At 41.1% G+C, this 14,615-nt stretch overlaps 1 protein-coding gene across 3 annotated transcripts in view; it reads left to right on the top strand.

The window, feature by feature from the left end:
* Nucleotides 1–14,615, top strand: part of MAML3 (mastermind like transcriptional coactivator 3) — a 246,418-nt gene that overhangs the window by 157,051 nt on the left and 74,752 nt on the right. For all 3 annotated transcript variants that reach the window (XM_059843809.1, XM_059843808.1, XM_059843810.1), the window contains one exon: nt 2,144–3,631. In XM_059843809.1, the coding sequence (XP_059699792.1) occupies nt 2,144–3,631 (1,488 nt within the window). The remainder of the gene's footprint in view (nt 1–2,143; nt 3,632–14,615) is intronic.

Genomic DNA, 14,615 nt, shown 5'->3' with positions numbered 1-14,615 from the left:
AAACTGGGGAGAGACTCAGAGCTGCATAGGCATAAATTCACAGAATTTAGGAAGGGTTGGAAAGAACCTTAAAAATCACCTAATTCCAACTCCCTTGCCATAGGCAGGGACCTTCCACTAGACCAGGTTGTTCAGAGCCTCATCCAGCCTGGCCTTGAACTCTTCCAGGGATGGGACATCCATAGCTTCTCCGGGCAACCTGTGCCAACACCTCACCATCCTCACAGGGAAGAATTTCATAGTAATATCTAACCTAAACCCATTCTCTGTCAGTTTGAATCCATTACCCCTTGTCCTATCACTTGTTGAATGTCCTTCTCCAGCTCTCTTGTAGGCCCTTTGGGTACTGGAAGGTGCTATGAAGGTCTGCCCAGAACTTTCTCATCTCTAAGATGAGCATCCACAACTCTCCAGATTCAGGTTTTTATGACCAGACACCAGAGAAGGAGACCAGCCATGTGCCAGAGGCTGTGGTTACAGAGCAGTTGGTCTATGTGGCACCACAGAAGCCACAAGGTGGAGGAATTTCCGCCTGCGGGAGGCTTGGCACACACACTGGCTTTGTGCAAGCAAAGTCTCGGCCACTCATGCCAACAGTGACCCACTGGGGACTCTCATTCACATTTTAATTGTTTTCCCACATTAAAAAGCTGTTCTGCTCCAGTGAAAATCAAGGAGTTGATAGTCTGCTTAGACTCATGGCTTTGCATTTCTGCTTGGTTCTGTGCAGAAGAGCAGCCTTGCAGTACCTTGGTGTCTCATGCATGCTCAACTGTGGCTGCAGCAATGCCTGTGCTGGCCACATCCCTCTGCATTGTGTGCTGAAAGACGCCAGGCTGGCCTGAGAGGCAGGAGAAGGGCACAGCCTTCCCACAACCACTCCCTCCAAAACCTGGGCAAGAAATGGATTTGCTTGCCCATCTTACACATGGGATGAAAGGCGAACCAGCCCTCTGGGATGGGAAAAATAAATGGGGTCTGGATTATGAGAAGAAAGAAGGTTGAGGACCTCTAGGTTAGGGAAGGGGTGGGAGTTGCATATCTGGGACTTTCCTACCAGTAAGAATCCTTTAAAAACTGATAAAATCTTTCAGTATTTTGTATTCTATTGTTCTAGTATCAAGGATGCAAGTGTGTCCTGAAGGCGTTTGCTAGAGCTGTGACCTCTTAGCTTCCTCCCCTCCCCACTATTGTTTTTTGCCTTAGCTGAAGAGAGATGCTTTTTTTAGCCTCGTACATAAGTAAAGGAGTCCGCCTGGGTGTGAGTGGGGAGGAGTGCTACTTGCTACAGCTACTTGCTACAGTTCTTGCTTCTATAACCTGGCTTAAAACTGCTGTTAATACATTATTTTTTTATAAAATTCTCATATTCCAATTTATTTGCTTTTCTGTAGACTTGTCTTGCTATTATTTCTGTTAGCTATTTATGTTTTATATTAGCTCTTAGCACATAGCTGAATTTCTTTTTTTCATTATTTGATTGTGTTAAAGTTATGCAAAGCACCTTCTGTTTTCTAGGGTGGATTTATTTTTTTTCTCCCTTGAAAGTGATTCTTAATGTGTTACCCAAGAACATAGGGCTAATCAAATGAAGCTATGTTTTTGCATTTTTTTTTGTCAGCAACACATTTTAATATACGTAGTCAATCAATTATATTGCAGTTATTTTTTAAAGAAGCTTCTAGAAACTTAAAAAAAAATTCAGAGTGATTAGTAAATTTTAGTGATTTCTTTTTTCTCTTTTTTTAATTCCATTTTGAAACACCTCAGTGTGTTAGGCACACTGTTTAAATCTTATCCTTGTATTAGGCACTAAAATGTTGAATTAGTCAACTTGCTCCCTAAATTTCTTGGAAGTTAGCACAGATTCGGCTTGGAAAGCACAGACATATTTTACAGTTCTGCTTTCCTAGTCAAGGGAAGGTTTGGTTTGGGATGGGGGGGGGGGTGTTTGGTTGTTTGGGGGTTTTTAGACTGTGTTTTCAAATTGATCAAGGCATAAGAATGAAATCAGAGAAATTCCCTAATCAGTTTTAAAACTTATTGTCACTGGCTTGAGGAGTCTCTTGTCATAGTGCCCATGAGCACTTCCTTTGCATCTGCAAATGGTTGATTTTTTTTCTTTCCTCTTGTTTTCTTTAAGCTTCAAGAGACAGTCAAAAGGAAGTTGGAAGGCGCACGTTCACCTCTCAATGGAGAACAGCAGAATGGAGTTTGTGATGGAAACTTTTCTCCAACCAGCAAGCGGACACGCAAGGATGTGCCAGGCATTGAGGCAATCAACAGCTTGCCCATTAATTTGCCTTTGCCTGCTGTTTCTCCTCTTCACCAGCTTGACATGAAAGCTCCTCTGCTCCTGCAGAACAGTGGAACTCACAGGAGTGGTCTAGAAGACTTGGGTGAAAATGGTGGAGCTTTATCTGAGATAAAGCTCACTGTTAATGGGTGCAATGAGCTGGATGATAGTTTTAACATCCTGCACAACAAGGAACTAAAGCAAGAGCCTCTGGATGACTCCAACTGCATAGACACTTCTGAAACATCTCTTTCGAATCAGAACAAGCTCTTCTCAGACATTAACCTAAATGATCAGGAGTGGCAGGAGCTCATAGATGAGCTGGCGAACACCGTCCCAGAGGATGATATACAGGATTTGTTCAATGAAGACTTTGAGGAGAAGAAGGAGCCTGAATTTCCCAGGCCCGCCACAGAGACTCAGGAGAGCACGAGCGTAAAAAGTGATCCATCCCATTCTCCATTTGCTCATGTCCCATTAGGGTCTCCCCAGGTCAGACCATCTTCTTCCGGTCCTCCATTTTCCAACATCTCCTCAGGCTCCAGCATTGCTTCTGCATCCAGTGCACCACTGGCCCCAGTCCCTGCTGGATCACCAGCAAACTGTGTTGTCCAGTCGCCTCAGACTCCCAGCCAGGCCCACACTCCCGGACAGACACAGGTGCGCTCTGGGAACGGCTTCCTGATGAACCCGGCATCGGCCGTGGCAGGATCAGGGCCTGGGCCAGTGACCCTGCCTAGTGCTGACTTGTCCCCAGCTGAGCAGCTCAAGCAGATGGCAGCCCAGCAGCAGCAAAGAGCCAAGCTCATGCAGCAGAAGCAGCAACAGCATCCAAATCAGCCCTCAAGCTGGTCACCAGTGGGGCCTCCATCTAGTCCCTACGGAGGACCCTTCAGTGCAGACAAACCAAATAGTCCAATGATGTATTCTCAAGCCTTTAACAACCAAAACTCTGTAGTGCCTCCTATGGCAAACAATCCCCAGAAGACCACAATTAATAACTACCTCCCTCAAAATCACATGAACATGATCAGTCAGCAGCCAAATAATTTGGTCACAAACTCCTTGGGCAAACAGCCCAATATGCTTTCTTATGGCAACACCAAACCTCTGACCCATTTCAATACTGAGCTGAGTCAGATGATGACCCCAGCCATGGCAAATCCCGGGAAGAACACCATGATGCCATACATCCAGCAGCAGCAGTCCCAGCAGACACAGATGCCAGCTCAGGTGGCACACCTGAGCGAGGAGCAGAAACGCATGCTCATCATGAAGCAGAAAGGAATGATAAATCAGCCCATGGGATATGCAACACTCCCTGCCCTTGGCCAGGTAAGTGAGTGCATAACACGTGGACAGCAAGAGGCCAATACAAAGGCTTTGTACAGTGGGCCTCTTGTACTGGCCAATACAGAGGCTGACACCTCTTTGTGCAGTCTCCTCCATTCGCCTCCTCTTTCTCCTGGAGAGTATGGAATGTCATTGCAGATGCTTCTTGGATTTTTCATGTGGTATTGGAGCCTGATTATTTTAAGAAACAACTGAAATTATGTTTGATTATACTTCGGATCTGTTGGTAATTCACTGCTCTTTCCCTGTGCCTCTTCTGATGAGTGCTTGGGGCCACTCTGGGAAATTTTGTCAAAAGTCACTCTTCCTTGGAGGATTTATTTCCTTTTTTTTCATAATGCAATACTTGGTGGTTGTGGATCCCAAACCACTGCATAGCTTACTTTACCAGAGTGTCGTTAGCATTGTAACAAAAAGATGGAGCAGTTGATGCCTTCTTCTTGGGGTAGGTATCAAGCCACATTTAAACAGCATTTTTGGCATTTTGGCTCTGGGAGCAAAGGAAGAACATTTTGGGTTCTGAGTGCCTTTGGTTTTAACTGGAAAAAGTAAGAAGAACCGAATGCTTTTAGTGGTGCTTGGGCCATGATGATGAGATGGTTTATTTTGGGACTCTCAAGCAGTCTTTAGCAACCCCAAGTGTTTTGTCCTTCAGCAAGAGGCTAAAGCCATGTTGGCTTGAGAGGCTTAGCATCACTGTCTCATGTGTATTCTGTGCTAAGCTCTGGTGCAGCCATTGCCAGGCTTAGGGAACACTTTGAAATGAGTTAATAACCAGTTGGAATAGTGGTTACATCGATATCCTATCACCTCCTGGGTCAGCAGGGTATTCCTAGTTGTGCAGCCCCTATAAAGACCTGCCCACTGGTGTCATGGAAAGGTTCAAGAACAAATTTTCTAAATGTTGTATTGAGAGTTTAAAAATGGATTAAAGTTAATAATCAATTCTCAAAGTAAGTGATGCCTTCACAGAAGTTATGTGCCACCAAAACACATCAAGAAGTCTGATATACACTAATAGTGTATAATACACTAATAGAATTGTTGGTTGATCATTTTAGCATAACAGCTTTTCACCAAATTAGCTGTTTCCACACCACCTACAAGGAATACTTCTTTCTGAGCATGGTTTAACTGTGACTCACACTGTAATGCATGTAGAAATACAGCAAATTTTGTTATTCCTTCAGCTTATGGAGTTTGGGGATCAACCAATAAGGAGAAGTAGGAGCTTTGCCAGGTCAGAGCACATCACATATTATTTAAAGTCAATTGCAAAACAAAAAGAAATGTTCATCTGCCTCCTGGTTTTGGTTCAGGATGTATGGTGACAGCTCAAAGGTTTGTATTTTATATTAATTCTGCTTGCCTATTTTATTAGACATAGGTGATCTAAAGCCTCTTCTTTTGGGGAAGGCTTATCTAGAGAAATATTGCAATAACGACTTAGAACTCAGACTGCAATTGTAGCTACAGAAATGTCATTTGTAACTGAGAGGCAGAGGATCCTTGGTCATGCTGCCTAATGCTTTATTGTTTCTTTCTTTTGCTTTTGTTAAATTTGCTGAACTCAAAGACCCATCAAACAGCTGAGAGGATGAACTGCCTGTGTGAAAGAGTTAATGCCATCTCCTCCATTTCAGAAGTCGAGAAATTCATGTTAATATCTCTCTGCAATTCCACAATATGAATGGGTAGCCAAGGTTTCATATAACTAATCTCATTCAGTTCCTCTTTTTTTTTTTTTTTAATGTAGGAAAGACTAGGTATTTGGATAGAATTAGATGTTCTTCCATAAACAAGTCTAGATATTAAGTCACTTCTGTGACATACAAAGAAGAAACTTAAGGCAGAGCCATACTTTAGTATATATTATGTGCAATTCACATTTTATTGATCCATCCAGGATGAGGGACTTCTTGCTTTTGTGTAGACATCAAAAGGTCCCTTTGCTACTTGTGGAACCCACTTGCCTACACTGAAGGGATTTATTTTGGTGGGAAAGGTTGAAGTAATAAGTTTCTAATTGTAATGTATTTCTTCCTTCTTCGTCTCCTGTTTCCCTGAAAAGCATTTTCCTGTGGAAAATTAGAAAGCCTATTATTGCGAGATATGCATGATGGAACTAAGTGTTTTTGCAAAAGTGGTTAAAGTGTTGGTATTGTTAAGTTAAATGCAGACTGATGCAGATTATCTGATTCTACAACTTACTACATGCTGATAGTCACAGATGAAAAATAAGAATATTGCACTCTTCAGTTTGAAATACATTTCTGAATGTAAAGTGAATGTATCTTTCTGTCAGTTTATATTTTTGGGGTTTGATAGAGATTTGTAAAAGTGTATGTTTAATAATCACAATGATTCAACAAATTTTATTTAAGGAGAAGAAGAATCTACCTATTGCACCTCATAGTTAGCAGTTACTTCTGTCAAGTTACTCTTACAAGGGCATATTTGAGAACCAAAAGCTGATTAGAGATTATCTGACATGTACATAAGTGCCTTGGTTTATTTACTATGTACTGCTGTAAAATACCTAATATGGCTTAGTTCTGTGCATGTGTATGGATACTAATTAAAACGCATTTGTGCCTGAGGTACTTTTGTTGTAATAAGTAGCATTCTTATATTAACTCATTGCTTCAGTTGTTGAGTGTATTTTAGTGAGATACACAATTGTTTTCAGTCCAGCTGGGGCTTTGCACATACTCTGTGGAGGTCAGTTGTCCATGGTTGTCTGATTAATGTGTCAGTGCTCTGGGCTTGTGTCCTGGGCATGCTGAGCATCACTCCTACTCTTGTAAAGAGAAGAAGCCTTCCTGCTCAATATGTGTATGTGAGTGGTTGGACAGGCAAGAGTGCTAAATCGGCAGCCTAGCTAGCAGAACTAGTATCCAACAGAAGTAGAGCTTATCTAAGGGATCTCTGCATTGTATTGAGACTCTTCTTGTCAGACGTGTTAGTCCTTTGCTTTTCTGTGGGGATTCAGGACTGGTACTGGCACTGAAGCCCTCAAAACACTCTTGCTGAATGACTCATGTGCCCTGAACTATTAAATCCTAAATCTTATTTTATATCCTGTTTGTCTTCACAGGAGCACTAGTTGAGGCATTTTTACACAAAGCAGAAACTGGTTTGGATTTCTGAGTCAGGGATTTTTTCAGAGGTGGCCTGAAGGTAATTTGATGGATTTTTTTCTGGAACTGAGTGTTAAATCCATAGGCAGATCCTGACCCATCTATATCCAGAAAAACTCATGGTGGATCCTGACTTGTCTACCTTATCAAGACTCTTTCCTACTAATATTAAATCATACCTGACTGTTCTCCACTTGGTCGGGCTCAGAATGCCCTGCTCTCTGCCTTTCTCCATGTACCCTGATCTGCCCTAAACCCACTTGATAGTTTGTGAGCATGTGGCAAGTGTTGCCCTTTTTTGCTCTTGTTTTTTTTTGGATGGTTCTTCCATTCTTGCTTAGCTGGGGCTCATAGGCTAATCCAGCAAGTAGATTTTCACAGGGCTGGTAACTTGCTTGGTATTTGAGGGGTAGAGGTTCTCTTCTCTTCTGGTTCTCATGTCATAATAAAAGAAATCAGTTCCCCACCAAGACGCAACAGTAGCTTTGTTTAGACTTTTTATATGATTTTAGAAATAAAAGGAAGAAAACCTGAACCCACCTCCTTCTCAAAAATTACGCTGTTTTTTAAGATAAAATGTTCCATTAAGTTTTTGAGATATATGCAAGGTTTTATGGGAGGCAATTTTTCTCTTGTTGCTCAAACCAAAAAGTAATTTCAAACTGAGGAAAAGTAAAAACGTTTTCTTTGGGAAATTTAGGAATAATTAATTGTGCTTTTTCTTAGTTCCAGCTGTTCTATACGAATGCATAATAGTAAAAAAAAGCAGCCCAAAGGAGTACCTGTTGAATGGCTGAGACAAAATTTGATGTTTGAAGCCAAGTGTGTGAGGGAAAGTAATGAGAGGTCAAAACAAAACAGAATTTTCTGTGGGCGTAAGAAAAGTAGAACTAGACTGCAGCTATTTGCCTGTATGGGACTGTGAGAATGCTGCAATTACTTCCTAATGAAACCACTAGTTATTTTGTTTAAAATTGTAGGGATGTGAAGGAAGGAGAAAAATTACACATCCTGCAAGCGTATTTCATATTTAATCATCTGTCCTTTGTTTTAATCTTATACATTCAAGATGCATCATCTGCTCAGTCTGATTTTGCATGCCAAAGATAAAGGGGGACCTGTGTCCTGAGAACACTTCCAAAATATAATCATCATTGTTCTTTAGAAGTGAAAGGGTGTGTTTCTCTCTGAAATAGTAAAAGAAATTTTACACTTTTTTGAAGGTTATCTTTGAGATAGTAAGACAAAGAGATTGTTGATGTTTTGGAATTTGGCCTTTTTAAAAAGCCTACCTGGAAGTAAAGAAGAAAGATTTGTATTCACTGCATGAAAGTGTGACAGAAAAACAACTGTCTCACCAGATTTTAGGGGAGACGGGCTGGAATGGAAATAATGAAGGAGATAGTGAGGATCACTTGCTGAGCTGCCTATAGAGCTATAGTGAATGCCTGTCTGTGCTGTGTTTCACTTGTAGACACTGCTTTCTACAAAAGCTTTGACTTGGAGTTTAGATGCTGTGCCTGCCTTTTACAAAAGTCCAAATGTGCTCCCTGGAAATCAGTTCCAGTAGACTTTTAAGGATAGAGAGGTTAACAAAACATGCTCAGATGGATTCTGGCCATCTTACCAGGGAATTTGTGAACAAAGCCTAGCCTTCTTACTCTGCCTGCTGTCATCTGCCCGTTGTGTTGTAAAGAACGCCATGTTAACATAAATCACTAGAAACAAACATTGGATAGTATTTGGCTAAGATCTCCATGGCATAATCCTAAAAGCCAATTTTGTTGGTGGTTTCTCATTTTGTGACCTGTGGGTGTGTACTTAATAATGTGATACAAACTTTGTTCATTTCATTTGGCAATGTTTTTTCTTCAATATCGATTGTTCTCCCCAGTCTAGACCTTGCAAAATCAAAGCATAAGAGCGTTGCTCCAACTAAACCAGTCATCCTGTTTTAAGGAAATGGGAACAGACTGCCCAGGCAAGTGGTTGATTCACCACCCCTGGAGGTATTTAAAAGACATGCATGTGTGGCCCTAAGGGCAGTGGTTTAGCGGTGGACTCAGCAATGTTAAGTTAAAAGCTGAACTCAGTGATCTTAGAGGTCTTTTCCAACCTAAATAGCCCTACGATTCTATGAATTTCTTTGGTGAAACCTACGGTCCTGAAACTATGCTGACCAGTATTCACTGCTAAATCCTCCAAGTTACTGCTGGTAGAGAGCTGAAACCAGTTGTTCCATTGCTTTGCTGGAGAATGTGTCAGAATGACTGGTCTTTTCCACTTTATAAAACACAGTTGTAGTGGTAATTCTTTGATTCATAGAAACTTCTCCATTTGTTTAAGATTTATAAAAATACACTGTTGTGTGATTTTCTTCTTGTCAAGTTTCTTGAAGACTTATAGCATGTATTTTTCACATCTGTAAAGAAAATATTATTTTTAGAAGCAGATATTTTGTATTACTGACTGCATAAAATGTATATTAAATGTCCTCTATTTTACTTCTTTTCTTTACACTTTTCCTTCCTACATGATCTAGGTTGCTATGTAAAGAGCAGTTTGTCCTATTATTTAGCAAGGTCCAATAGTTTAATGATTCAATGTGTGCCAATCAACTCTGCTTCCATTTTATTCATTACAACTGCAGTTGTGAAGCGCTGTGGTTTTGAAATGTCTATAGCCAGTAGCAGCGTATTTTTACATAGAATGCTACCCTTTCCTGGTGGGTTTTTTGTGCCATTTTTTTCCTGAAAATGCAGGTTTGCATTATCAGTTTTAGCTTTCCACTGTCATGACCCATTCTACCTGCTTCCAGCAATACCAGCCATAACCAACTTCTTATTGTCCACGGGCCTTTGTAACTCTCTGTGTTTATTGCAAACCAATAAACTGTCCTGTTTTCATGTAGACAGTGCGTTCAGGTCATAAGTTAGGTTTTGTTATTTTCCATTTTTATTTTGAGAGAAGACTTATTCCAAAGACAAAGAGTAAGGTTCCTATCCTTGAAAGCACTTTGTCTATTTAGCCTTTAGTACCTCACTACTGGTTGCCAGAACTCGCAGAGCAATTGTCTGAGCATTTTAGTTTGACTTGCTCTGGTTCCTATTTCTCCAGTCTGGGATCTTGCAATAACCAGCCATGACGCAGATTGAACCATAGCTTGCCATTAGATAATATTTGAGTTTTAGATTTGTCCTTGTGTAAATTTTGTAAGTACATATGTGTCCTTGGCTTTATCTTTTCCTGGAGTTTAGACACTTAGAATTCTTCTTGCCCCTGTATTTATTCATTTCCCTTCTACAATTCCTACGTTTGACAATTTGCTTCTCAACATCTCAAAAACATTAATCAGACATTAATTTTACAGGAATGTATATTTCTGTGTTTAAATTCATAAATATAGAAGTCTGAATGCCTAAAACAAAAGTCAACTCGTGCCTCACAACACTGCTGGTTGGAAATATTCAGAAATTCTAACATTGCTTTAAAATCATGAGCTCATAAAATTAATACAATTTGGGGATAAGGTAGTAGTTCTCTTCCTGTTTTCTAAACCTCTAGGATTCTTGACTTCTAGCTAGTCTTTATCCATTTGGAACAGGAGTTTGCTTTTTAAAATAAAGCTTTGATTCTTCCTTCCACTTTTGGCTTCAGAATTCTAAAGTGAAGGGAAAACATGTGAAATTATGAATCTTATAATGATAAGATAATGAAATACTGGGGATTTTCCTCACCATCATTCCAGTCCAACCTCTTCTTTTACCCAACTGTACTCTCAAGGTTGTGGTGCAGCTCCAGACCTCTTTCTTAGAAGCTCCCCTTTGGCTGTGTTTGTATTTCTCTGGTGTCACATAATCCTTTTAGAAAATACACATCACAAAAGGAAACTACATTGTTTCCAAGTTACAGTCCATACTGAATACACAGGTGAAGTAATTGCTCAACGTGCACCAAATTTCCTCCATCTGCCACAAGCAAGAAGGCTGTGAGTGAAGTGGATTTATTAGGCCTTGTAGTTTGCAGCAGTAATAAAATCCGCAGCAGGTCCTGGCCAGATTTAACAGTACAGATCCAGGGCCAGGTAGGTCTCTCTACTTCATCTCTGAGGGAAAGGGAAGATCTCCCTTCTTTGCCCAATCTTCCATGCTAACCAATGAGATTGGTGGTAGCTTTCCCTTGCTGGTAGTGGGAGCCAGGCAAGTCTTGCAACTCATTTTGGAAGAGAATAGGCTCTGCTGGAAAGGCCAAAGGAAGGCTTTGCAGTTGTCCACCCATTTTCTCTGGAACTCTTTTGGATCTGGACACACTCAGACCTAGCCTATTTCCACAGAATAACCATTTAAAGGTGGATGGGTGGGGGTGTCCTTATAATTTCTAAATATCTGAATATAAAGGCATAAATCTGTGAATGATTAGCCTTCATTAGGCATATAACAATGAACTTTAGATTATTGAGATCTGGAGCCCCTACTGCTCTCTGTACTGATTATAAGAGATGAAACAAACTGTCTCCTTTCAGGCTGCATTTCCACCCTCAGCAGCATTTCTAAGACTCAGTGTCATTTCATGTATCTCTGCCAACATAAGATTTAAAATTGCCTTTTGACTATTCTGTTCTGCAGGAAACAGATTGTTAGCAAATCCCTTTGCTAGGAAAGCCTTTTCTGGCTAGTCTGGGAGTTTATTTTTCAATTTAAGCATAGTGTCATTTTCTTTCCCACCCTTTGTAAAGGGAACAAGAGACTGGATTAAAAATTAACTCTTTTCATCTCTTTTTCCATCTCCCTCCATAGTAGGGGCATATACAAGCTGAGATTTAATTCCAAGCCAACTTGAAATTTAGTTTTTTTCAGTAGTATTTCAAGAAGACTTTAATTGTACATATAGAAATATTCTTGCAACAGGAGTTGTTCTTGCACAAGCAGTATCCTCCCGTGTGCACTCTTTACTGCATGAAGGATGGAATGCCTTTGCTGTTTAACTCAGTTAAGTAGGTTTCATGCAGTTTCTGCTCCTCAGTGATCACCCAGACTGCTCTGCCAGGGACCTCCTTTTCTTTCTCTGCATTCTCCCTCTGCTCTGATTTCTCTCTGTTAAGGAGCTTGCAGCAAAGAAAACTTATCAAATAATCAGTTGATAAGGATAAAGGTTATAGGGTATCCTCTAATTAAAAAAAATTACTTTGAACTAGATTGTTCATTGTTCCCCATGCTGTACACATCCTCCTAGGCTGTCTCCTGTATAACCTCCTCTTTCCTATTTGTAGGCCAGCTGGGAATGGCACTGGCTTTTGTGAAGGGCAGGCCAGAGGGGCTGGTGCACATGAAGAGCCAGCCCAGGGAACAGGGCAAACTGCAGGGTTCTTCTTCCCATGTGCCCATCACCAGTTACCAGTATAACTGGGAAAAGGGCTCCTTTGGGAATGGGGGAATACATGGCAATCCTTTCCCAGCTGCTCCTTCAGGCAGTCCTGTGCACCTGATCCAGCTGCACAAAGACCAAACGTTGTGAGGGAAGAAAATCTAGGCGTTTCTGCTGTGGTGGCACTTTGTGGAGGGTGTCAGAGCCACCTGTCAGAAGAGGCAGTGCCCACCTCAGAGGTGCTGCAGCTAATTAAAGAGTACACACAGTGACAGCTTCATTTTAGGTAGCACTGTAAAGAGGTCTGAAAATCAGAAATGCCACGACTGGAGTGTCCACAATTATCTGTGCTGCTTCATAAGGTGCAAGAATGGCAGAAGAGGAAGAAAGACACAGACAGTAGTCTGGGAGACTAAGCACTGCCAGAAAGAGAGAATCCCCTGCTCTGTTGTAATCCCTGTGTTCCTTAAATGTCCTCCCGCCACCCCCCTGCCCCCCAAGAACATTTTGATGGCACTGAAACTTTGTTTCTCCCAGGAGCATGAACACATTCCAGCTCTTTTTCTTGAGGAGAACATCATTTAGTACTGACTAATGTTCCAGAAACTTAGGACCAAGTAATGCTCATATTTTCAAAGGAAAAGTCATAGTCCCATCTTTAGGGGTTCAGTTTTGCTCACCTTTCTTTCATGACTGTAGCTCAGGAGTGTTCTGAACATCACTGTGTTTTCTGGAGTTACATGTGAAACCCAACAGCCCTTTTTAAACTGGTCTTTATATATTCCTTTGTGGCTATTATAGCTTTTTGGACACATATTACCAGGAGGTTTTTTTATCCCTTCTCTAAAGCAATATGACTTACAGCCTGGTTGTGCCTCAACAGAGGGCTTGGCCACCTGATGCCAGAGCAGTGATACCAGGACCAGTGTCAGCATCCATTCAAAGCTCTGAGCTCAGTATCTACCTAGCCCGTGTCTGTGTCTGTGTCTGTGTGCAGGAGTGCTCTCTGATGGTCAGTCTATACTCCCTGGATGGCTAGGATGTTCCACGTCAGCAGCAAGGTGTACCTCTCACTTCTGACTTCCAATTTTGTCTTTCATTTTATCTATGTGGATCCTATTTCTGATGTTTTCCAAAACATTTCTAAATATTCAAGCCTTATGCTACCTAGAAGCATTATGTTATTGGTATGTGTGTTCCCTCCAGAAAGATTTCCTAATGTTGCAACGTGTGTGTGTCCATAATAGGAACACTTAAGATCTCTTGAAAGACTGTCCAAGTAAGTGGTTAAGTGCAGATTTGGAGTTCTTTGTTCAGGAGGTTCTGCCAAATCCCAGCTGATGCATCTAATTTGCTAAAGAATGTGGCTTCTGCTCTCTCAGCAAAGATTTCATTCCTCATGGGCAATGGGAAGCTTGCCCTCTTTATGTTAATGTTCACCAGCTTAGTGTTGTCTGCGACAGCCAAATTTGTTAATAAGGAGAGGAACAGATCTGTTGCTCCCTATGTTCTTTGTTCTCTTGCATTCTGGAGTCCTCCCACTCACACTGAGCCCCTTTTTCATGTGTGAGAGGAACATTTTGTATGCATTAGCCTGCAAGCATATCTTACACACTGGGACAAAACCACTCATTCTGTGGCAACACATCTTCCAAACAGGTTCTTCCTCATTTACACCCGGTGGGGGCTTGTTAGCTGCTCTTCCTCTACAGTAAGAGAGGAGCTGCCTAGGGAGGATCAAGTATCTCATAAGAAAGCAAGCCCAAGTTTAGCAGTATTGTCACAAAATCATGTTTCCTCTGTCTCCTTTTCACTTCTGTTTCACACTTGGACAGTATTAAAGCTAATTACTCACTCCAGAAGCTTTGTCTTTGGCTCATGCTAGCATCCTTCTGTAGAACCTGTTCTGTCGGATCTCTCACTTCTGGTTAAAATCTGGTTTGAAATACAGGTTACCCTATAAGATGCCTTTTGTTTGCATATACTGTTTGGAGAAACTGGAGAAAAGTCAATGTCTTTGAAAAACAGAAAGAAAAAAATTTGAAAGTGTCTACCTAAAGAGAGCATAAGGTCTGTCCTGAAATGAGTCCTGCTTTTGTGACATGACATTCCTTGAAGAGTAAACATCCTCAAAAGAATCTGAATTTTAAATTAATTTTTGTACATAGTATTGCCTAGAGAAAGCAAGATTCCTGAGACTGCCCAACATGCACTTTCCAGGGAATTATTTTTCCATTGTGTATTTATTTCCCTCTGAATCCAGCAGGTTGGGAGGGATTTTTTTTCTGTTGTTTTTTGGTTTTAATCTGTCCTATATTATTTGTCTGCTTATTTTCTCTCTCCCACTACTCCATAAGCCATTTTTCTTTCTCTCTGTCTAAGTCTCATGCTGAAGTTTACCTCCTGTTTCCTCTCATCCAGCTTTTATCTCTCTGCTTCCCCTCCTTACCTCTTTAATAGCA

Source organism: Haemorhous mexicanus, chromosome 4 (assembly GCF_027477595.1).
Source record: "Haemorhous mexicanus isolate bHaeMex1 chromosome 4, bHaeMex1.pri, whole genome shotgun sequence".
Classification (NCBI taxonomy): Eukaryota; Metazoa; Chordata; class Aves; order Passeriformes; family Fringillidae; genus Haemorhous; species Haemorhous mexicanus.
The sequence above is the reverse complement of the archived record's forward strand: the minus strand, read 5'-3'. Positions and strand labels throughout refer to the sequence as shown.